This window comes from Balaenoptera musculus, chromosome 9 (genome assembly GCF_009873245.2).
Source record: "Balaenoptera musculus isolate JJ_BM4_2016_0621 chromosome 9, mBalMus1.pri.v3, whole genome shotgun sequence".
NCBI lineage: Eukaryota > Metazoa > Chordata > Mammalia > Artiodactyla > Balaenopteridae > Balaenoptera > Balaenoptera musculus.
The window spans coordinates 77,579,109-77,603,090 of record NC_045793.1 but is presented as its reverse complement, the minus strand read 5'-3'; the positions used below and the strand labels follow the sequence as shown (position 1 = coordinate 77,603,090).

At 40.6% G+C, this 23,982-nt stretch overlaps 1 protein-coding gene across 2 annotated transcripts in view; it reads right to left on the bottom strand.

Annotated features, from left to right (window-relative positions):
* Positions 1–23,982, bottom strand: part of ABCB1 (ATP binding cassette subfamily B member 1) — a 106,992-nt gene that overhangs the window by 33,736 nt on the left and 49,274 nt on the right. For both annotated transcript variants that reach the window (XM_036863678.1, XM_036863679.1), the window contains 10 exons: positions 13,712–13,883; positions 12,429–12,542; positions 12,184–12,294; positions 11,874–11,999; positions 11,564–11,767; positions 10,694–10,864; positions 7,507–7,668; positions 6,475–6,651; positions 5,811–5,957; positions 3,397–3,504 (listed from right to left, as the gene is read on the bottom strand). In XM_036863678.1, the coding sequence (XP_036719573.1) occupies positions 3,397–3,504; positions 5,811–5,957; positions 6,475–6,651; positions 7,507–7,668; positions 10,694–10,864; positions 11,564–11,767; positions 11,874–11,999; positions 12,184–12,294; positions 12,429–12,542; positions 13,712–13,883 (1,492 nt within the window). The remainder of the gene's footprint in view (positions 1–3,396; positions 3,505–5,810; positions 5,958–6,474; positions 6,652–7,506; positions 7,669–10,693; positions 10,865–11,563; positions 11,768–11,873; positions 12,000–12,183; positions 12,295–12,428; positions 12,543–13,711; positions 13,884–23,982) is intronic.

Below are 23,982 nucleotides of genomic sequence, written 5' to 3'. Positions count from 1 at the left end.
TTTCTCCCCGTGAACCAGGGTCTGTCACTCAGGAAGCTGGGGAGTTGTTCCCAAGGCAGAAGGCACTCTAAACCAGGGGTTTATATTACGTATCATCCAAACCAGAATATTTTTGAGCGTGAGAAGGGGGGCTGTATCATAATTACACCAGGACCCGAGGTGCAACCTGGGAAAACAAAAATATACAGCCACCCCAGCCATAAAAGATACAGACAACAAAGACATCAAATTCTTAGTTTCCAAGTTAAAAAAAAAAAAAAAAAGCCAAAGTCTAGGAGCGAAATAGTTGGAAAGGAAGGCTTACTGAGAGAGAATTTTCTGCACTGCCCTCCCCCTTTCCCCAAGGATATAATCTGTGTCTGGGAGGAAAGAAGAGAGTTTTGGGAGAGAAGAAAGTAAGATGTGATTGTACGGCCATGCTGGGCCCTGTCTGGGGAGGAAGGAGGACAGACCCTCATCCCAGTGAGTTTGGGGATACAGGACCAGAAGGAAGCATTGCTCCCCTTTCTATCTGGAGCGCTGGGGAGCGCTGGGGATGAGGCTTGCCACACAATGGCCTGGAGAAAGCAGAGTGGAAATGGCTGGATGGTGTATCAGAAGAGGAGAAGCCCTAATAACAGCCTAGTGTGCTGCACATTACGGAGAGAGAGGGAAGAAACACGTGCAAAGAGCACTCTTCCACGTGGTCCTGACCAACGAAGACAGGTGGGACCATGTAACGGAAGGCCACCAGCCCCTCGGGTCACCAACATGAGGCAGGGGGGCAGGCGAGGTGCACAGACCACCCCCCTCTGCCCAGTGCTGTAACGCTGCATAACCCTCCTGTGAAAACAGACACCAATCCAGGGAGAAGGGGGAGAAGGAGAAACCCTGGATTAACTGAGCTGATGCCTGAAGTTACCAAAATGATTAACTTTACTTGGAAAGGACCAGATGAAGGTTTCTGCTATTAGACTGAATGAAATCTGAACTATCTTGCCCACTACAGGAATATTACTGTTGTTATTTTGTTGACAACTTTCATTGTTACGTACTTCACAAACACTGTAAGGCCTCAGGACAAAGCCATAATCACCACTTTACAGAAGAAATGGAGGTTTAGAGAGGCTGGTAAATTGCCAGAGGCTACAGTTCTAAGGTGGCAGAGTTGGAAACTGAATCTTCGTCTAAGAGAATCTTAACCAGAATGAGAACCCAGAGCCTGGGATTGAACCCCACAGTCAGCTCCTTCCTTGCATTTCTAAATGAGGAGTTGGCATTCTAACATCACCGTTAGTCACCCTGCCACCTCTGCACTTCTGAGGTCCTGGGATTCAGAGCCTTTGTTTTCACCTTGGTTTGCCAAGCAAACCAGGCTTCAGTTTCTCTGAGCATCATTATGTTACAAAGGTACCACTTTAACTGCCTTTGCTTCACCAATTCAAATCTCCAGCTCAAAGCCTACCTCCCTCCAAATTTCTTAACCAACTGCACCCTCAGCAATCTCTACCTTCTCCCAACTCCTATGGCATTAATAGTTGGTAAGGCAATCTCGCATACAATTAGTGTCACATTTATTCTAGTATGATCAAATTCCCCAAAGAGACCTGAAGTACTCAGTAACAAAAGAGTCCAGAGCTTTGGACCTCCTATCATGTCCAGAAAAGTGTTCTGTCTGTTCAAAATATGAATACATGCTTACACCATGTAAAATAAAGAGACCTACTGAGAGTTCTATATTAAAAAATTACATGTGACTAATCATTCATTCATTTAATAAGTGATTATGTTTACAACTGCCTCAGACAGACCTAGGAACTTAGTCTTATCATCTCTTTTAATCATCAAGCATCAGCTACCATTATCCCCATTTTACAGATGAGGAAACTGAGGCTTACACAGTTTAAGTTACTTACTTGCCCAAGGACACAAAATTAGCAACTGGAGTAACTCATACTTGACCCTAAGCCTGACACCAAAGCCTATACTGTCTTACCATGCTGAGCTTTTTAGAGCACTTAATTCCTTGCAATTTCATCTCAGCCAAATGATTTGCAACTTGTAAAATCTGACTCTTTACAAATGGTTCCTACAGTTTTTGTTTGAAGACTGACATTTTTCCATCATTAAAAGCGTTCCTTCTCCTTCAGCAAAAGATAAATGATAAACTCTTCAAACATTTTTAAAATCAGTGTAACTGGCTTATGGGGTTCTGGGTTTTGTTGTTGCTTTTAGAACATTGGAAGACATTTCTTTAAGTATTTAAACTGACTGGCAGTACTTATATCCAAACATATGTCCAAGGCTCCCCTAAATCCCATTTTTTAGAGCCTAGCGTCAGCAACAAATTGGTACTTGCCATCTACCTCTACAAGGATTAAATCCTGCTGCAGCTGCTGACTTTCAACACCCCCTGAAAGGAGTTCAGGGTGGAGAGCAGAAAGGAGGCACTCTGTGCTCTGGGAAAAACTGGCAGAACAGGTCTTCAGATAGATATTTTCAGGAGCCAATTTTATGAGCCCAATTCTTGTATCTCCTCATATCTAGAAAAGCACTAAAATCCTTCATGGTGACAACTGCTCCTCGTGACTAGCAGAAACCTGCAAAAAAATATGTGCTTGATTGCAATGTACTCCCCCTTCACCAAAATCACATATATACTGACCTTCCCCCCTCCCTCCTAGGAGCAGTTTCTCCAAGCTATCTGAGATGCTGTCTCCCTGGCTGCAGTCCTCATTTTGCCCCAAATAAAACTTAACATATGGGACTTCCCTGGTGGTGCAGTGGTTAAGAATCTGCCTGCCAATGCAGGGGACACGGGTTCGAGCCCTGATCCGGGAAGATCCCACATGCCACGGAGCAACTAAGCCTGTGCACCACAAACTACTGAGCCTGCACTCTAGAGCCCGCGAGCCACAACTACTGAGCCCGCGTGCCACAACTACTGAAGCCTGCGCGCCTAGAGCCCGTGCTCCACAACAAGAGAAGCCACCACAATGAGAAGCCCGTGCACCGCAACGAAGAGTAGCCCCCGCTCGACGCAACTAGAGAAAGCCCGCGTGCAGCAACGAAGACCCAACGTAGCCAAAAAAACTTAACTCGCAACTCTCACATTGTGCATTTTTTTAAGTCAACACCAGCTTTCATTTCCAATCACGAGATTAGATCAAATACTCTCTGCTCCCTCTGACTTCATTAACATTTCCAGTTGGGGGAGGAGAAGGTGGGAAGGAAGTAAGCAAGGGAGCCAGAGGAAGCAAAACATCTTTGTTTTAAAAATGTCAAAGAAACTGGCTGCTAACAGCCCAGCAACCAGAGGAGCAATTCTACTAAAAAGCAAGTTATTACACAGATGTTTAATAAATTCCCCCAGTTGAACAACGGTACATTTCTCAAAGTGAAAATGTAGACACTTACCTGAAGGAAAAACGTAATAAAAGAAATAATTCCAAGGATTAGAAACAAGAGTGAAAACAAGTTACTATTCTGTCGTTTGGTTTCCGGATCGTCATCTCTGGTAAAAACCTGTCAAGAAAATATTTAAAGGGTTTTCAGTACCACTGAATAAATCATTCAAAGTCTGACCCATTTTGCATCTAGCAGAGTATTCGGTCGGGGTCAAGGGAGCCTTAGTATGTGGAGGTCAGGCTGGCTTCCCTAAAGGGGGACATATTCTGCCTTCCCTGGGGACCAAGAGTGGGCCTGTCATTCATCAGTCTATCCAGCTCTTTGTCTGCTCATATTCCTTCTTGCAGTAACGAGGGCCACAAGGGAGCGCCACACCCACCACAGCAGAATTGGGAACAAATACTCTCTTCTTCCTTTGATGGGAAACTACGCTGTATGGTCATCTGTTGTTTTACAAGTTGGACATTTCGAACCGTCCCAAGGTGTCTGGAGACACATCTGCTGATGTGGTTTCGGTGAACCCAGGGAAGGTGCTCATTCATTCAGCCCAGGCCTCTCCAAAGAAAGGAGGCTCCTTGAGCCAGCCTCTGTAGGATGGCCAGTTAGATAGCCAGTGGGGAACTGTAGCCAGCTGACCTAGAACCACATGTGGAGATCTGGGTTAGAAGAGCTTACAGGATGCCCTGGGCTTGAGGAACAGAGAATAACCACGCCACAGGGAAAGAAAATCACCCCCCTTCACAGTGGGCCAGAATCAGTCTTGTGAGAGCCATATTCCTAAGCCAACCCAGACAACTTTATTCCTTATAAAGGAAAAAAAAAAAAAAAAGCTTTTTGGAAGAAGTTAAATTAATTTTTCTTGATGAGTCATTCCAACAAAAACAAGAGCCAACAATCAGTGAGCTCTTACTCTGTGCCAGACGTTATTGTAAACAAACTCACGTATATTATCCTTTACCCTCACAACCACCTCCTGAGGTTTGTTATAATCACCGTTTTACATAGAGGGAAACTGAAGCACAGAGAAGTTAATTAACTTGTTCAAGGTAACACAGCCACCAAGTGATGACCCAAGACTATACCCCCAAGCAATCTAACTCAGAGCCCACAATCCTAAATTCTGTGTTACAAACCTTCAATGAGGCAAAGAGCTTGTTGCCTACCCAATATCTAGGAGCTAATGTGTCTGCCTTGGACCACCTGTTTGCAGGTCTATTGTTACACGAGGAATGAGGAAAACATCAAATTTGTAAGTTTTTGTTATACACAGCCAAACCTATTCCTAACTAATCCAATTCCTTTTTTTTCCCTGATGATGCCACTGTCTACCCCTGTGCCTGCAAGACCAGTGTTAGAACAGGGACTGGCCCCAGCCAATCTATGGTGGCTACGGAACACAACCATGATCCTTTGCTTCTGAATGGTTACCTGTGCACTGCAATGGCAAGGCTGAGCATTTGCAACAGAGACCATTTGGCCTGCACAGCCTAAAATATCTACTCTCTTAGCGTTTATAGACAAAGTTTGCTAACCCCTGGCCTAGAACATATGCTCCACGTAATCAGACACATCCTCTCTTTCCTGGTACTTTTTCAGCACCTAGAACAGTACGTGGCACAAAGCAGACACTGAAGATATTCCTTGAAGGACTACATCAAACATGTGAACGTCAACCTGAAATAAGTTAGCCAGGCATAGGTGGACCGGCATATTTATGTATCTTTTAGTATAATCAAAAGTTAGCGTTTGGTCTATATTTTGTGTAGTGATCCATCTCTTTCTCTACAATGTTTCTAGCAGTTATGGCAAAGGTGTCCTCAGCTTAATGTCTGAACATCTGCCATTAACAGAGGGCACTCCTGCCTGGATTGTAACTTTTTTGTTGAAAATGCCAAAATGAAAAGCAGGTGCAACCAGCATCTGTCAGCCTCAATCTTTGGGAAGCCATCCCCCATTTGTTTTCATCTTAACACGTGGGACGGACACCTCACAGAGGCCAAACGCTCGGCCTGCTCACGTCCTGACAAGCACATGAGTCAGAGAGCAGCTCTCTCTTGAGCCGGTGTGATGAACATACGAGGAACTCTCTTCGCACCCTGGTGATAGGACAGTTCCTGAGGTTGACTCAGAGTCCAATGATGGCAGGTAGGGGACAGTCACCTAGTCAGTTTCATGGACTCTTTTTCAGGGATCTCGTTCCCAGGGCCCTAGGAGAGAAACCAACTGCCACGACAAAGGAAGCTTTGAACAATTAGTTTTCCTATCACAAACAAGACTTCTATTCCTACATCTACAAGCTGCTTAGTGTCATATGAAGGTGAGCTGCATATTTTTGTGGTTTCTACATAAAGTTACAAATACAAACAGTTCATTCTTTAGTCAGGACTCACAAGTACATCTCCAAAATGGACATAAACACTTACCCCTATAATCCTTGAAAATATTACTGAAAATGCTGGTTGCAGACCTCCATTTATAATGGCACAAAATATGCCAACCACAAAATAAGGCCATTCAGTTATATTCAGCTTCAGAATCCTCCAAAAGGAAACTGGAGGTACATTTTCATCCTGGAGAATACAAAATAATACAACAGACTGGTCAGGAAAAGAACTGATACTTAACTGATTTCATTGATGTACAGTTCTTCTGTATGCACAAAAATTTTTAAATGAATATATCTTATACCTACTTCCTTATCAACTGATGGCTATTTACCTTTAAAAAAAAAAAGTGCTGACAGATCCTGTTATATTGTTCCTTTGTTTCTTAAGAAATAAACGATGATTCCATAAACATTTAAGTCTGACCTGACAGAACGTGACAAGTGTATTTTATAAGTAAGGATGAAAGAACAGAAATGTTTGTATTTGAAGACCCACTATAACCTATCTCTTTCCATTATAAATTCTAATTCTAAAATTCTTGTCCTATAAATTCCAACTTGAGTCTAAAATGTTGAGATTTGGATTTGTGGAATAGGCTAGGGGATAGGACAGGAGGATTCTGGATAAGCATTTCTTGTTCCCACCCGTATCCCAGCCTTAGCCCACTGGTGAAGACATAAGTCCGCAGCCTCCTCCATACCAAAGTCTCTTCTTTACTAAGCTTTCTGTTTTGGCTTTGTGGTCCCTGGATACTCTTGCGAGTTGATTTTCTTCTTATTAGACTGGATCCTAAATCTTTGGGGGACATGTCCAAGGCATCAATTTCACTTTTGGATCCACCAGCTGCATTTTCTAATTCAATTTCATTTCCTTTTGTCTAAAATAAACAAGAAATATTCATAAGCTGGTTAGGCTCAGTTAACCAACAAAAAACTAGTCGCTTAACAGCAAATATCAAGGAAAATGGCAAGTTAAGTCTTTATAGGAAAAGGATCAAGTTAAACTGCTATTTTCTGGTGTGATTATATTTGAAAATTAAAACCACTAAATGAGTATTCCCATAAAATATGCTGAAACAACATGGCATCCGTTCCATGTTATCTAGTCACATCCTTTTTGTGGGTGTTTCTGGCTCAATCATATTTGCTTTGGACCAGTGTTATCAACAGAAATACGGTGCAAACCATACTGTGAGCCACAATTTTCTTCAGTAGCCACGTTAAAAAAAGTAAGAGAGGTAAAATCAGTTTTAATTATATATTTTACCTAACCTAATGTATCCAAGGTATTAGATCAACATGTAATCAGTGTAAAGACTTTTTGAGATATCCTGCTTTTTTTTTTTTTGCTTTTTTTTTGGTGGACTAAGTCTAAGTCTTTGGACTCTGGTATGCACTTTCAACTTACAAACACTTCAATTCAGATTAACCACCGCTGAAGTGCTCAATAACCACATGTGGCTAGTGGCTACTTGAGTGGATAGCTCACTTCTAAGCCTTTTTTAACTTTACTTTTCTCTAATTATCCTTCTTTACTTTCCCTCCTTTCAAGAGAAAGAAAAAACCTCTAAAACACTGGTCAGATCCTGAATCCCCCCCGCTTCCCACCCAAGTATTTTTTTCCCTCTTCTCAAGATAATCAACGGTAACGTTTATTTATAGCACTGAACACAGCAAAATCAGCTTATCCCTAACATACTGTGCTTTAGGAAAATGCCAGAGTTAGACTATACCTGCATTGTGACAAGTTTGAAGTAAATGCCTTTCTCCTTCATGAGTTCATCATGACTGCCCTTCTCCACAGTGACTCCATCATCAAGACCAACAATGACATCAGCATTACGAACCGTGGACAAACGATGCGCGATCACAATGGTGGTCCGGCCTTCTCTGGCCTGAAGAGAGAAAAATTTGGTTTTGGAATACATGAACAATTATATGGAAAAACTCATTAATTCAATTTATAGTTACTGACCACCAATGCCTTAGACATTGCAAAACGGTGTAAGCTATGTAAGATAGTCTCTGCCTTCAGTAAATGTACAGTTAGTGGTTTAAAATGATGTTCTATTATAACTATAAACACAAATATTTCATTGCAGCTCTATTTACAATAGCCAGGACATGGAAGCAACCTAAGTGTCCATCATCAAACGAATGCATAAAGAAGATGTGGCACATATATACAATGGAGTATTACTCAGCCATAAAAAGAAATGAAATGGAGGTATTTGTAATGAGGTGGATGGAGTTAGAGTCTGTCATACAGAGTGAAGTAAGTCAGAAAGAGAAAAACAAATACAGTATGCTAACACATATATATGGAATCTAAGGGAAAAAAAAAAAAGTTCATGAAGAACCTAGTGGCAAGACGGGAATAAAGACACAGACCTACTAGAGAATGGACTTGAGGATATGGGGAGGGGGAGGGGTGAGATGTGACAGGGTGAGAGAGTGTCATGGGCATATATACACTACCAAACGTAAAATAGATAGCTAGTGGGAAGCAGCCGCATAGCACAGGGAGATCAGCTCGGTGCTTTGTGACCACCTAGAGGGGTGGGATAGGGAGGGTGGGAGGGAGGGAGAGGCAAGAGGGAAGAGATATGGGAACATTTGTATATGTATAACTGATTCACTTTGTTATAAAGCAGAAACTAACACACCATTGTAAAGCAATTATACTTCAATAAAGATGTTTTAAAAAAATAAATAAATAAAAGCCCTATCTATGGTCAAAAAAAAAAAAAACACAAATATGATAGTCTCATCTTAATATTATGTAAGCCTCTAAGTATTTTACTCAACCTCTCGTAGCCTGTTTATAGTAATAATCAGGGGCTTATACAAAGTAAAACACCCTACAGCCCAAGAATTGGTCAATCAGAGCAGGTACAAGCCAGTTGCTATACTGGTGCATACGAGCTAGCATCAGTCCTGGGAATCACCATGTCCCATCTCACAGGACATTTGGATGATCAAGACACATAATAAATGTGAAGCAACAAAGTGCAGACTTCAGCGTTACATTGATCTGAACTCAAATCTTAGTTCTGCCATTTATGAATTCCAGGATTTTATATAAATCTTTTAACCTGTGTGAGGCTCAACTTATTCATCTATAAAATGAGGATAATAATATAGTGCTAATTTTTAGAGTAGTTGTGATAACTAAACACAATAATGCACAGGAAGCACTGTGATGTACACAGTAAGTGCTTAATAAATGATGCTTATTCCTAGGGAGAAGCATTATGGAAAAACTGAAGAGCTATGTAAATGTTTTAAATGCCCAATCTCATTTTTATTTTCACTTGGAACAGAGCCAGAGAACTAGAACTCGCCTGAGATTTCTTTAACCTTTGTAACTTTCCCAGTGCTTATAATGTTTGTTACTCTACATTTCTCTCCGGAAACTAGCAATAAAATTCTCAAAACAAACTAACAAAAAAAAGTTATCAGGATCAGTATGAAAAAGAGAAGTGAAAAACTCTGAGAAGAAAAAAAAATACATGTCAGAAAAATACTCTCTAGGTGGTAGCAACTAGAAAGTAGAGAAGACAATGTATCAGCTCCATGGATGTTTTCAAAAGTTGGGGATATGGTATTCCCCCCCCCAAAATGTGCATGCTAAAGAAAAGGTATTTTTAAATGCAACCTTTCTAAATTCATTTTATTTATAATTTAATACATAGGGCCATGGTAGAATTATAAGAAAATACAGATGTGAAACTATAGATAAGCAAAGTGAAGGGGGAAAACGCAGCCACGATCCCATCTCTTTCTATTTTGGTTCACAGAAGTTTTAGTGACCTGCTTTTTCTTCTCTCAACAATCTATTACTCACTCTGACAGGATGTTTAGAGAAACAGTGTTGTTTTGTTATTACAGAGAGGAGGAACTGGAGCAAATATGAGTTCATCTTTGAATTCTACTGGGACACTTCAACTCGGAGCACTTATGGGTTAAAAGGTTTCCCCGTTCCTTGTCCTCACAGAGCTGGCCTGGTTACGATCATACACCAGAGACCAAGCACACAGTGCCTGGCACAGCACGAGCACTCAAGTCCAAACTGGTGAATGAGTCACACAGACTCGAGAACTGCTGGAAGGTCAAACTCTGTTGATGGTCAAGGACATTTCATGGCTCAGGTAAGCTTCCAACACTCGCAGCTCTCCGGCACTTTCCTGAAGATAAGAGGTTTCCCACAGAGTCTTCAATAGGCATTTAACATCTTGGAAACTGTAAACCTTCCCCTCGTTGACAACAGCAAAACCTCACAAAACCTAAATAACAGGGTCATCGCTAAGGCTAATAAGTTTTCAAGATCACAACGAAGACCAATTTTCATCTGAGTCTTTATTTCTCATTGTTCAATTTTAGAAATTCGCAAGTAGGGACTTCCCTGATGGCGCAGTGGTTTAGAATCCACCTGCCAACACAGGGGACACGGGTTCGAGCCCTGGTCCGGGAAGAAACCACATGCCGCAGAGTAACTAAGCCTGTGTGCCACAACTACTGAGCCCGTGTGCCACAACTACTGAAACCCGCGCACCTAGAGCCCGTGCTCTGCATCAGGAGAAGCCACCGCAATGAGAAGCCCACGCACCACAACAAAGAGTATCCCCCGCTCGCCGCAACTAGAGAAAGCCCGTGCGCAGAAATGAAGACCCAATGCAGCCAAAAATAAAGAAAAAAAAAAATTTGCAAGTATCTTTCAATGAAAGCTTATTCATCTCTACCTAAAAAAATACTAGAGAAATAAAGAGAAGTTAAACAAACAGACCCAAAGAGGCCTGATGGTTTTAATAGCTTAAAGAATCACTTTAGAAGAGATTTTTTTTTAAATATTAAGAAGAATTAACAACAGAATGCTCTTGTGCTTATAAATCAGCTAGGTTTGAAATGAGGTTCACCCACCTTATCCAGGGCCACCTGAACCACCGCTTCACTCTCAGTGTCCAGCGCTGAGGTGGCCTCATCCAGCAGCAGGATCTTGGGGTTGCGAACCAGGGCCCGAGCGATGGCGATCCTCTGCTTCTGTCCACCACTCAGCTGGGCCCCTCTCTCTCCAACCAGGGTGTCAAATTTCTACAACACAGAAACCACAGGAGGATTAAGCAACAGAATAAGCTATCTCAGCTCAGATTTTAAGATGGCAATCTTCCCTGGTGGTGCAGTGGTTAAGAATCCGCAGGCCAATGCAGGAGACCCAGGTTTGAGCCCTGGTCTGGGAAGATCCCACATGCCACGGAGCAACTAAGCTTGTGCGCCACAACTACTGAGCCTGCGCTCTAGAGCCCACGAGCCACAACTACTGAGCCCGCGTGCCACAACTACTGCAGCCCACGTGCCAAGAGCCTGTGTTCCACAACAAAGAAAAGCCACTGCAATGAGAAGCCCACACACTGCAACAAAGAGTAGCCCCCACTCGCCGCAACTAGAGAAAGCCCACGCACAGCAACAAAGACCCAAAGCAGCCAAAAAATAAATAAATAAATAAATAAATTTGTTTAAAAAAAAATAAAAAAGATGGCAAGCAATCCCATAAACAACCCAAGCTTCACAGGCAGTATGGTCCAGTTCCTTAAACTTAGTAATAACCAACCTTAATTAAAAAAAAATATGTACATCTACTACTAGTTGATGCTGCTAGAGCTTTAAAATCTGAAGTCATCTTGACTTCCCTTCTTAGGAGGTTCCTCCCATTTAGGGTCATTTCCTAACTTCCTATGCATCAGGCCAGCATTTTATAACCCTCTAGCATGACAAAGATCGAGAAGGACTTACATTAGGCAGTTTCATGATGAAGTCATAGGCGCTGGCTTCCTTCACAGCTTTCTCAATCTCATCCATGGTTACATTTTCACGGCCATAGCGAATGTTCTCAGCTATCGTGGTAGCAAACAACACAGGTTCCTGACTCACCACACCGATAATTTCCCGCAGATACCTTACGTTGATGGTCCTGATGTCCTGTCCGTCAATACTGATCTGAAATAAAAAGTAGGTGTGATATTCACACACTGCAGACTTGTGACGTATGATCTGCAAAGGTAACTCAGTGCCGCAGCACCTAGTTCAGCAAGAGTCATCTCACCACGCCCTCCGTGGGGTCATAGAGCCTCTGTATCAGCTGGACCGTCGTGCTTTTCCCACAGCCGCTGTTTCCAACCAGGGCCACCGTCTGCCCGCTCTCTACCTTCAAGTTGAGGCCCTTCAAGATCTATCATGATGAATGAGAAATAAACTTAGAAGCAATACACAGATTTTGGGACTATGAACTGACAGTTCAATTCAAAACTAGGTTTAAATACACTTTTTTTTTTTAAACAATCTCTAAAGGAAAGTATCAGAAACTCTTCATCCAATACATTGTTGAATCACTGATTAATCATTTATCACTGTACCTTAACTTCGTTTCGAGATGGGTAATTGAAGTGAACATTTTTGAATTCCAGATTTCCCTTAATATTATCGGGTTTGTGCCCACTCTCCGAATAGCTGTCGATGCTGGGTTTCTGAACAGAATAAAATTTCAGAAGATGACGAGGTTACAATAACTACTTTTAGTGACATCTGTGGTGAGTTGAATAAAGTGATAAAGGAGATCGACTTTTTTAGACAGATAGATAAATGGTCAGCCCAGACTTACGTTATCAATGATCTTGAAGATTTCATAAGCTGCTCCTCTTGCATTTGCAAATGCCTCAATGCTTGGAGACGCCTGTCCAACACTAAAAGCCCCAATTAATACAGAAAAGAAGACCTGAGGAATGTGAAGGAAAAACATCAAGTTACTTAGTGTTTAGTACATTTTTTTTCATACTTCTTCTAACATCGCTAATTAAATTTTTAAATGGCAAAGGCAACATATGAATACTGGCTGTTAAAAATATTTTTTAAGTTGAAGTACTTTTCAGTTTAGAATGCTGTATTAGTCTTACCGGCTCAGTGAAACAATAAATTCTATATGACTAAAATATTTTTATATGTCTTCAGTGGCCAAGAATTTTGGTTTAGGTCATCAGTAGGGTACAGTGGAAACAAATCCTATTATGAGAGTCAGAAGCCCAAAGTCTGAATCCTGGATTGAGCACTGACTGGCTTTATGTCTTCAGGCGATTCTCCTAGATCTTTGGGCTTCAATTTCTTTATTTGCAAAAACAGGCAAGATTCTATCTGTTTTCCCTACCGGGCAACCTTAGTATTCTTTTTTTTTTTTTTAAACATCTTTATTGAAGTATAATTGCCTTACAATGGTGTGTTAGCTTCTGCTTTATAACAAAGTGAATCAGTTATACATATACAATATAACCTTAGTATTCTTGTATCAACTGAAACGGTACATATGAAAATACTTTGTAAACTATAAAGCACACATTCTTTATCAGATGGAGTCTTTCTGCCCTCCACCAGATTGTATTCTCTTTGAGGTCTGATGAACCGTTTGTTTTTGTTTGTTTTTTTTTCATTTTGCCCAAATCAGTTTCTTATTGGTAGACTTGACACTGTTTTTCTTCAGGGGTTAAAGGGAACTAATGTCACTATGCATTTCTTTCTAAATCACACAGTAGTTATATTACCCAACAATTTATATAGAAGGAATTTTGCCAAGTGATTCTATATTCATGTTTTCGGTTAGTCCTTTACAACAACACTAAAAATTATGGCACCTTATTCCTGTCATTTCCATTTTGCAGAAGAGGTAATAGAGTCTTGAAAAGTCTACGGGGCTGAACCAAATCATACAGCTAGTAAGTGGCACAGCCGGAATTTGAACCAAGGTGGCCTGATATCAAATCCCAGGCTCTTGCTCGCTATTCTTTGCATTATTTAATAATTCTTCGAAAATATATTCTCCAACAGTCAAACCAACACTACTAAATTTCATTGGCATTTTAATAGTGAGTCATCTCTTAATATAACATCACTTACAGTGAGTACTTGTCCAATAGAATATTCTTCTGAGAGGACTAAGGAGGTCCCATACCAGAATGCCAGAGCATATGATGCATAGATCAACAGGAAAGCAGCACCCACAGAAATGTTGGCTGTAATAGCTTTCTTTATTCCAATTCTTTTAGCTTCTTCCAAATTTTTGTTGTACCTGGGAGAAGTAACAAAAATTAGCACACATACCTATAAATCTTATGAAACGGGTCAATACAGCATGATGGTTATTGCATACACAGGATGTGCCACAGCCTGGGGGAGGTGTTTCACATGTCTTTTCTCCTTTTGTCCACACACTGATCCTATGATGTTAGTATTATGCTAATCCCTTCTTGTAGAAGACGAAACTGAGGCCTTATGGAAATTAAGTAATTTGTCGAGGGATGTTCTAAAAAGCACCTTCTCTGACTTTAGCAATAGTGAAATAAATGAAATAATACTTAACGAACTTCCAGAACTTGCATCGTTTCATACGTAAAACAAAACAGAAGCTATGAAAACACTTGTGTTTTCCCTTTAAAATCTGCATGTGTTTTAAATGTACTACTAAAATGAAGATATAATGCTAGAAAGTGCTCAGTACAGGTGAGTCCTTTAAACCTCTGAACATCAAGTCTGCTGCCCGCCCTGCTTCCCCCTGGGCCTGCTGGAAGAACCAAATGAGAAAATACATGTGTGAGAGCATTTTAAGAGCTCTGAACTGCCATCTAAGACTTTTTACATGTAAATAAACTGTCTAGTTTATCTCACTTCCACAGATGTTTATTTTAAAAATCACTGACCTGAAAACATTATTTGGCTTTAAAAGTATATAATAATCCATCACTATATATCAGTGTCCCCCTCCTCAGCCTTTCTATACGTTGCCTACTACCCATCCCCTCTGTCAATGCTTCCGACGTTGGTCCTGTCATGGCTACTCACTGCTGGAGGGAGGGGCTCTCCCTGGTGGCTTGGGCCACCCAAGGCCTTCTGGCTGCCTCAAGGACGGAGCAAATCAAGATCTCAGTACTATAACCCTGTAATCCGTTCACAGCACAAAAATCTGAACTACATTAGCCAAACTTGGAGAACACCTGTTAATAATTCTTACAGCAAATACAGGGAATTACACAAAAGAAGGCAAAAGCAAGGAAGCAAACAAAAACCAAAGCAATGTTAGAGACCAGACAGATATTTCTCTCTCTTTCTAATAACTTAACACTTACTCCCAAATGGCAATTCAAGTACTTTTTAAACCCTGGGAAACTGGTTAATTTCTGATATTCAAGGTAAGTAAAGGAGACGGCCTCTGTAACTTTACCTTCATTTGAAAGGAACAGGGCAGACTGTTTTGCTTAAGAAGAGAGATGTGGAGATAAGCAAATGGGGCCCTAATTTAAAGAAAAAGAAGGATCTTTGCAAATATAGAATCATGGTAAAATTATTAGAGAACTAGGATAGATTATAATTGAGCCTTAAATCTGTCTTTATCCTCTTAACCACAACTCCTTGCAGAAAAAGGAGCTCACAATTGTTGAAAGAATTTATTTCCATACAGAATGTATATTTTGAGGTCTTTGATCCATAAACACATGACTATGTAAATATTATGCAGTATTATATTTATTTTTTGGAGCATTTGTGCCTTGCTCAGATATGAGCATGCATTCTTTCTTGCCTTCATGACTTTTAAAAACTACTTCACCAATAACCAGTTACCAAAGCATGGCCAAATGAAATTTACATGACTACTGCCTAAAGAGCAAATATAAACAGAACTTCATAGTGATAAAATGGTAATATATTATTAGAGTTTCTCCCCCCAAAAATGTAAATCCCAAACTTGCCAGTTATAATCTTTGACCAAAAAATTATTTTTGAGAAATGTATTTCAATGGTTGATATATATCCCTCCCACTTTATGAGGTGATTTGATGTGAAAGTATTACTAGGCATAAATTATACATGATGACATTTAAGTAACTTTAACGCTATGAGTCACACCCTGTTATTTCCTTTATTTCAGTTCTTGCTTACCAAGACTAATGTAGAAATCATTTCACTGATATGTTGTGTCCCAAGCAGCCAGAGGAAACTTTTGCACAGGCAGAAGAAACAAGGAAGAAAATCATTTAGATGCCAGAAAAGATAAATGAAGAAAAGAAGGGGGTAAGGAAGAAGGAAAAACAAACAATACCACTTTTACATAGGCTTTGATACACATACAAAACCAGATATTAAAATCATTAATTCATTAAAAGCTTTAGTATGAAAATGATAATGTAGGATTTCCTAAAAGGGGCAAAGTTACATAATAAAACAATGGCATTTAGAAAAAAATATTCTTAAATAATATGAAAATATATATCAGTGATGCAAATAGCCCCTTACAAGAGCAAGGAACAATTTTTGCCAAGCAAAGAGAAATCAGTACTAACAGGTCAACATACGCAAGACACACACGAGAGAAAAATATATTTAAATGAAGGAGAATAAAACTATTGTATACTACTTAATTAAATTCACTCTAAATTCTGAGAGACTTTGAGAGATCCTACTATACCTGCTAATTTGAAGAGAAAATCAGACTAACCTTAATTACTTGTCTATGTGGAAGCAGAGAAGGGAAGAGCAAGAACTAGGAAGAAAAGTGAAGAATTATATTTGGTCTAAGGATAATCTTAACAATTCTACTTCCAAATTAAATTCTCAATCTAGGTACTTATCACCCTTCTCCTGGACTACTTCAACAGTCTTCCGAGCAAATCTTTGACGGCTCTCATATATTCACCAGACCAACTGTAGGCAGAGAAGTGGTTTTAAAACATAATGTAGATAGTCACTCCCTTGTTTAAAACCCTCAACCGCTTCCCTGTGCCCTTAGAGTTACATCCTAACTCCTCACCAGGGTCTGCAAGTCCCCTTGTTCCGGCCCCCACCCACCCTCAACAGCCTTTCTTCATCTCAATCTCCTCTCACTCAACTGAACTCCAGTCACACAAGCCTTAGGATATTTTCTAGAATATACCAAAGTCTTTGCCACCTCAGGAAATCTGGAAGACTCCTCTATCCCTACCCCTACTAGAGCAGGATTTTCCTCATCCCTCAAGTCCCAGCCTCCATGAAACCACCTCAAACATCCATCACGCCTTCCTTGACCACCATAGTTCAAGTAAATTTGCCCTCCTCACCCTCATGGGCACACTCTTTGATTCTTTCATAGCACATTTTAAAAATTCATGATTTAATTCATGCCTTTGATGATTTCTTTCTTATCTTCCTTACTACTTTCCTGCCTCCCTTCCTTCCCTTTCCTTCACCTTACTATTTTGACTGGGGATCACACGAAGGCAAATACCCCCAGAGCCTAGCACAGTGCATGGGGTGTGTTAGATGCTGGATAAATTTGCTGAATGAATTGAACTTTCAAGAAATGGCCAAGCTGAATTGAACTTTCAAGAAATGGCCAAGCTGGAAAGAACCTTAGGCCATCAGGTTGTACTCTTGAGTCTACTCTTGATCTTCAGGCAAAACTAACATCCAGTTCTCTAGAGGAGAATGACCTTTCAAAGATACATTCCAGTAACTAATATCTTCTGAAGAAATGATTCTACACCTAAAATAAATCTTTGAATACACCTGTGTAAGCCCATTTGCTCATTCTTATAATAAAAAGTTGTCAAAATCTTCTCTAAAACAACAACAAAATTTGTACCTAATTACTTAAAGCACTCCATTTAAAAAACCTCAATTCCTTTAAAATTTCAGTGAACTAAAATGATCAGATTTATCTAAGTTCTGAATATTGGACTTGACTCCTGTAATGTCCTTTCCCTCCTTACCCAGGTTACATCCCATACATCATTATCGTTTTTCATCGCTAATAATATCATCTTCTCAATTTATGTTCTTCAAATTTTGGATGCCATTAATTTAAAAAGTATTATAGGGACTTCCCTCGTGGCGCAGTAGTTAAGAATCCACCTGCCAATGCAGGGGACGTGGGTTCGATCCCTGGTCTGGGGAGATCCCACATGCCGTGAAGCAACTAGGCCCAAGAGCCACAACTACTGAATCCTGCGAGCCACAACTACTGAAGCCTGTGCACCCTAGAGCCCACATGCTACAACTACTGAGTCCACGTTCTGCAACTACTGAAGCCTGCGTGCCTAGAGCCCATGCTCCGCAATAAGAAGCTATCATAATGAGAAGCCCGCGAACTGCAACTAAGAGTAACTCCCGCTCGCCACAACTAGAGAAAGCCCGTGCACAGCAATGAAGACCCAATGCAGCCAATAAAATAAAAATTAAAAATAAAAAGTATTATAATTTTGTTATTTTATGTAACATTAAGAAAGGAGTATAGGAGGTGGAGTCATGATGGCGTACTAAGAGGACGCAGAATTCGCATCTCCTCACAAAAAGGGCACCTACCAGGCACCCCTGGGGGACCATGGACACCTAAGGGGATGGGAGGAACCCCCCGTGACCGGGTAGCATGTGGGGCGTGGGGGGAGTGAGGGGGGAGGAGAAGTGGAGGCAGGAAAGGACCAGCACCCCTGAGGGGCAGCTGGGGGAGGGGAAGGGATACAACGCCCGAAGGGGGAAATTGGGGGACCATTGGGAGGGCAGAGGATCAAAAGGGAGCGTGGCCAGGTTTCCCCTGCCCACCTGGACCCCCAGGAACCTGTTGAGTTCCCGAGCCTGATCCTCTGCACGCCTAGGCCCCCTCCAGCTGCGCAGGTCCTGAGGGAGTGGGAAGGAGGAAAGGGGGAGCAAAACTAAAGGCCGGACCTCTGGGACCAGCACCCCTGAGGGGCGGCTAGGGGAAGGGAGGAGTTGCTACACCCATCAGGACCCACCCACCGTTAGGGGTCCAGCAGCGATGGGGGAGAACCGGGGGGAGATGGTGGGGGAGGGCCATGAAGGAACGGAAGGTAACAGGGCCAGTGCTTTCCCTGTCCACTTAGGCACCGGGAAGCCTGTTGAGCTCCTGGGCCTAATCCTCTGCCCTCGGAGCCTCCCTCCTGCAGCACAGAGCCCAAGCCCCACCCCTACACCCCCACCCAGGGCCCCACCTCTACACTCGGAGACCCCCTCCAATGAGCTCAGCCTAAACCCCACCCACACACCCTCACCAGGGCCTTACCTCCAAACTCCGGAACTCCACACTCCAGAAGCCCTCCTTGGGTGATGCTTCTCCCGTTCCACCAGGTCCTAAGCAGAGGCCCCGCCCCAAGCTTGAACACAGCCCCGCCTAGGCCCTATCAAATGCTCAAACGTCACCCCCCCACCCGCCTAGGTCCCGCCCCACCCTAAAACCAACCCCTGCCTAAGTTCTACCCTGCCTAAACTCTGCCACCAGAGCCAAGGCTTTTTTTTTTCTTTCTTTTTTCTTACTGTGCCATGAGCTTGCAGAATCTTGGTTCCCGAGCCGGAGACTGGGCCCGAGCTCCTGTGATGGGAGCTCCGACTCCAAAGCGCTGGACTAACAGAGAACCTCAGAACCCAGGGAATATCAATCAGAGTGAGGCCTCCCGGCAGTCCTCATCTCAGCACCAAGACCCAGCTCTATCCAACTGCCTGCAAACGCCAGTGCTGGACGACTCAGGCCAAACACCCAGTAAGACAGGAATACAGCACCACCCATCAAAAAAAAAAAAAAATTAAATGACAAAAAAATATGTTACAGACGAAGGAGCAAGGTAAAAACCTACAAGACCAAATAAATGAAGACAAAATAGGCAATCTACCTGAAAAAGAATTCAGAGTTATGATAGTAAAGATGATCCAAAATCTTGGAAACAGAATGGAGAAAATATAAGAAACATTTAACAAGGATCTAGAAGAACTAAAGAGCAAACAAACAGTGATGAACAACACAATTACTGAAATTAAAAATACTCTAAAGTAATCAATAACAGAATAACTGAGGCAGAAGAATGGATAAGTGAGCTGGAAGATAAAATGGTGGAAATAACTGTCAGGGAGCAGAATAAAGAAAAAAGAATGAAAAGAATTGAGGACAGTCTCAGAGACCTCTGGGACAACATTAAACATACCAACATTCAAATTATTGTGGTCCCAGAAGAAGAAGAGAAAAAGAAAGGGACTGAGAAAATATTTGAAGAAATTATAGTCAAAAACTTCCCTAACATAGGAAAGAAAATAGTCAATCAAGTCCAGGAAGCGCAGAGAGTCCCATACAGGATAAACCCAAAGTGAAACATGCCGAGACCCATATTAATCAAACTATCAAAAATTAACTACAAAGAAAAGCAACAAATAACATACAAGGAAATCCCCATAAGGTTAACAGCTCACCTTTCAGCAGAAACTCTGCAAGCCAGAAGAGAGTGGCAGGACATATTTAAAGTGATGAAAGGGAAAAACCTACAACCAATATTACTATACCGGCAAGGATCTCATTCAGATTGACAGAGAAATCAAAAGCTTTACAGACAAGCAAAAGCTAAGAGAATTCAGCACCACCAAGCCAGCTTTACAACAAATGCTAAAGGAACTTCTCTAGGCAGGAAACACAAGAGAAGGAAAACACCTACAATAACAAACCCAAAACAGTTAAGAAAATGGTAACAGGAACATACATATCGATAACTACCTTAAATGTAAATGGATTAATGCTCCAACCAAAAAACACATAGACTGGCTGAATGGATACAAAAACAAGACCCATACATATGCTGTCTACAAGAGACCCACTTCAGACCTAGGGACACATACAGACTGAAAGTGAGGGGATGGAAAAAGATATTTCATGTGAATGGCAATCAAAAGAAAGCCAGAGTAGCAATTCTCATATCAGACAAAATAGACTTTAAAACAAAGACTATTACAAGAGACAAAGAAGGACACTACATAATGATCAAGGGATCAATCCAAGAAGAAGATATAACAACTGTAAATATTTATGCACCCAACATAGGAGCACCTCAATACATAGGCAAATGCTAACAGCCATAAAAGGGGAAATCGACAGTAACACAATCATAGTAGGTGACTTCAACACCCCACTTTCATCAATGGACAGATCAACCAAAATGAAAATATATAAGGAAATACAAGCTTTAACTGATACATTAATAAGATGGACTTAACTGATATTTACAGGACATTCCATTCAAAAACAACAGAATATACTTTCTTCCAAGTGCTCATGGAACATTCTCCAGGATAGACCATATCTTGGGTCACAAATCAAGCCTTGGTAAATTAAGAAAATTGAAATCGTATCAAGTATCTTTTCCGACCACAACGCTAAGAGACTAGATATCAATTGTGCGGAAAAAACTGTAAAAAATACAAACACGTGAGGCTAAACAGTACGCTACAAAATAACCAAGAGATCACTGAAGAAATGAAAGAGGAAATTAAAAAATACCTAGAAACAAATGACAATGAAAACATGACAACCCAAAATCTATGAGATGCAGCAAAAGCAGTTCTAAGAGGGAAGTTTACAGCAATACAATCCTACCTCAAGAAACAAGAAAAATCTCAAATAAACAACCTAACCTTACACCTAAATCAATTAGAGAAAGAAGAACAAAAAAACCCCCAAAGTTAGCAGAAGGAAAGAAATCATAAAGATCAGAGCAGAAATAAATGAAATAGAAATGAAGGAAACAATAGCAAAGATCAATAAAACTAAAAACTGGTTCTTTGAGAAGATAAACAAAATCGATAAACCATTAGCCAGACTCATCAAGAAAAAAAGGGAGAAGACTCAAGTCTATAGAATTAGAAATGAAAAAGGAGAAGTAACAACTGACACTGCAGAAATCGAAGGATCCTGAGAGATTACTACAAGCAATTATATGCCAATAAAATGGACAACCTGGAAGAAATGGACAAATTCTTAGAAAAGCACAACCTTCTGAGACTGAACCAGGAAGAAATAGAAAATATAAACAGACCAATCACAAGCACTGAAATTGAGACTGTGATTAAAAATCTTCCAACAAACAAAAGCCCAAGACCAAATGGCTTCACAGGTGAATTCTATCAAACATTTAGAGAAGAGCTAACACCTATCTTTCTCAAACTCTTCCAAAATATAGCAAACGGAGAAACACTCCTAAACTCATTCTACGAGACCACCATCACCCTGATACCAAAACCAGACAAACATGTCACAAAAAGAGAAAACTACAGGCCAATATCATTGCTGAACACAGATGCCAAAATCTTCAACAAAATACTAGCAAACAGAATCCAACAGCACATTAAGGATCATACACCATGATCAACTGGGGTTTATCCCAGGAATGCAAGGATTCTTCAATATATGCAAATCAATCAATGTGATACACCATATTAACAAATTGAAGGAGAAAAACCATATGATCATCTCAATAGATGCAGAAAAAGATTTTGACAAAATTCAACACCCATTTATGATAAAAACTCTCCAGAAAGTAGGCATAGAGGGAACTTACCTCAACATAATAACGGCCATATACACGACAAACCCACAGCCAACATCATTCTCAATGGTGAAAAACTGAAACCATTTCCTCTAAGATCAGGAACAAGACAAGGTTGCCCACTCTCACCACTATTATTCAACATTGTTTTGGAAGTCCTAGCCACAGCAATCAGAGAAGAAAAAGAAATAAAATGAATACAAATTGGAAAAGAAGAAGTAAAACTATCACTGTTTGCCGATGACATGATACTATACATAGAGAATCCTAAAGATGTTACCAGAAAACTACTAGAGCTAATCAATGAATTTGGTAGAGTAGTAGGATACAAAATTAATGCACAGAAGTCTCTTGCATTCCTATACACTAATGATGAAAAATCTGAAAGAGAAATTAAGGAAACACTCCCATTTACCATTGCAACAAAAAGAAAAAAATACCTAGGAATAAACCTACCTAAGGAGACAAAAGAACTGTATGCAGAAAACTGTAAGACACTGATGAAAGAAATTAAAGATGATACAAACAGATGGAGAGATATACCATGTTCTTGGATTGGAAGAATCAACATTGTGAAAATGACTATACTACCCAAAGCAATCTACAGATTCAATGCAATCCCTATCAAACTACCAAGGGCATTTTTCACAGAACTAGAACAAAAAATTGCACAGCTTATATGGAAACACAAAAGACTGAATAGCCAAAACAATTTGAGAAAGAAAAACGGAGCTGGAGGAATCAGGCTCCCTGATTTCAGACTACACTACAAAGCTACGGTAGTCAAGATAGTCTGGTATTGGCACAAAAACAGAAATATAGATCAATGGAACAGGATAGAAAGCCCAGAGATAAACCCATGCACATATGGTCACCTTATCTTTGATAAAGGAGGCAAGAATATACAATGGAGAAAAGACAGCTTCTTCAATGAGTGGTGCTGGGAAAACTGGACAGCTACATGCAAAAGAATGAAATTAGAACACTCCCTAACACCATACACAAAAATAAACTCAAAATGGATTAAAGACCTAAATATAAGGCCAGACACTATCAAACTCTTAGAGGAAAACATAGGCAGAACCCTCTATGACATAAATCACAGCAAGATCCTTTTTGACCCACCTCCTAGAGAAATGGAAATAAAAAAAGAAACAAATGGGACCTAATGAAACTTAAAAGCTTTTGCACAGCAAAGGAAACCATAAACAAGATGAAAAGACAACCCTCAGAATGGGAGAAAATATTTGCAAACGAAGCAACTGACAAAGGATTAATCTCCAAAATATACAAGCAGCTCATGCAGCTCAATATCACAAAAAAAAACCCAATCCAAAAATGGGCAGAAGACCTAAATAGACATTTCTCCAAAGAAGATATACAGAGAGCAAACAAACACATGAAAGGATGCTCAACATCACTAATCATAAGAGAAATGCAAATCAAAACTACAATGAGGTATCACCTCACACCAATTAGAATGGGCATCATCAAAAAAATCCACAAACAATAAATGCTGGAGAGGGTGTGGAGAAAAGGGAACCCTCTTGCACGGTTGGTGGGAATGTAAATTGATACAGCCACTATGGAGAACAGTATGGAGGTTCCTTAAAAAACTAAAAATAGAACTACCATAGGACCCAGCAATCCCACTACTGGGCATACACCCTGAGAAAACCATAATTCAAAAAGAGTAATATACCACAATGTTCACTGCAGCTCTATTTACAATAGCCAGGACATGGAAGCAACCGAAGTGTCCATCAACAGATGAATGGATAAAGAAGATGTGGCACATATATACAATGGAATATTACTCAGCCA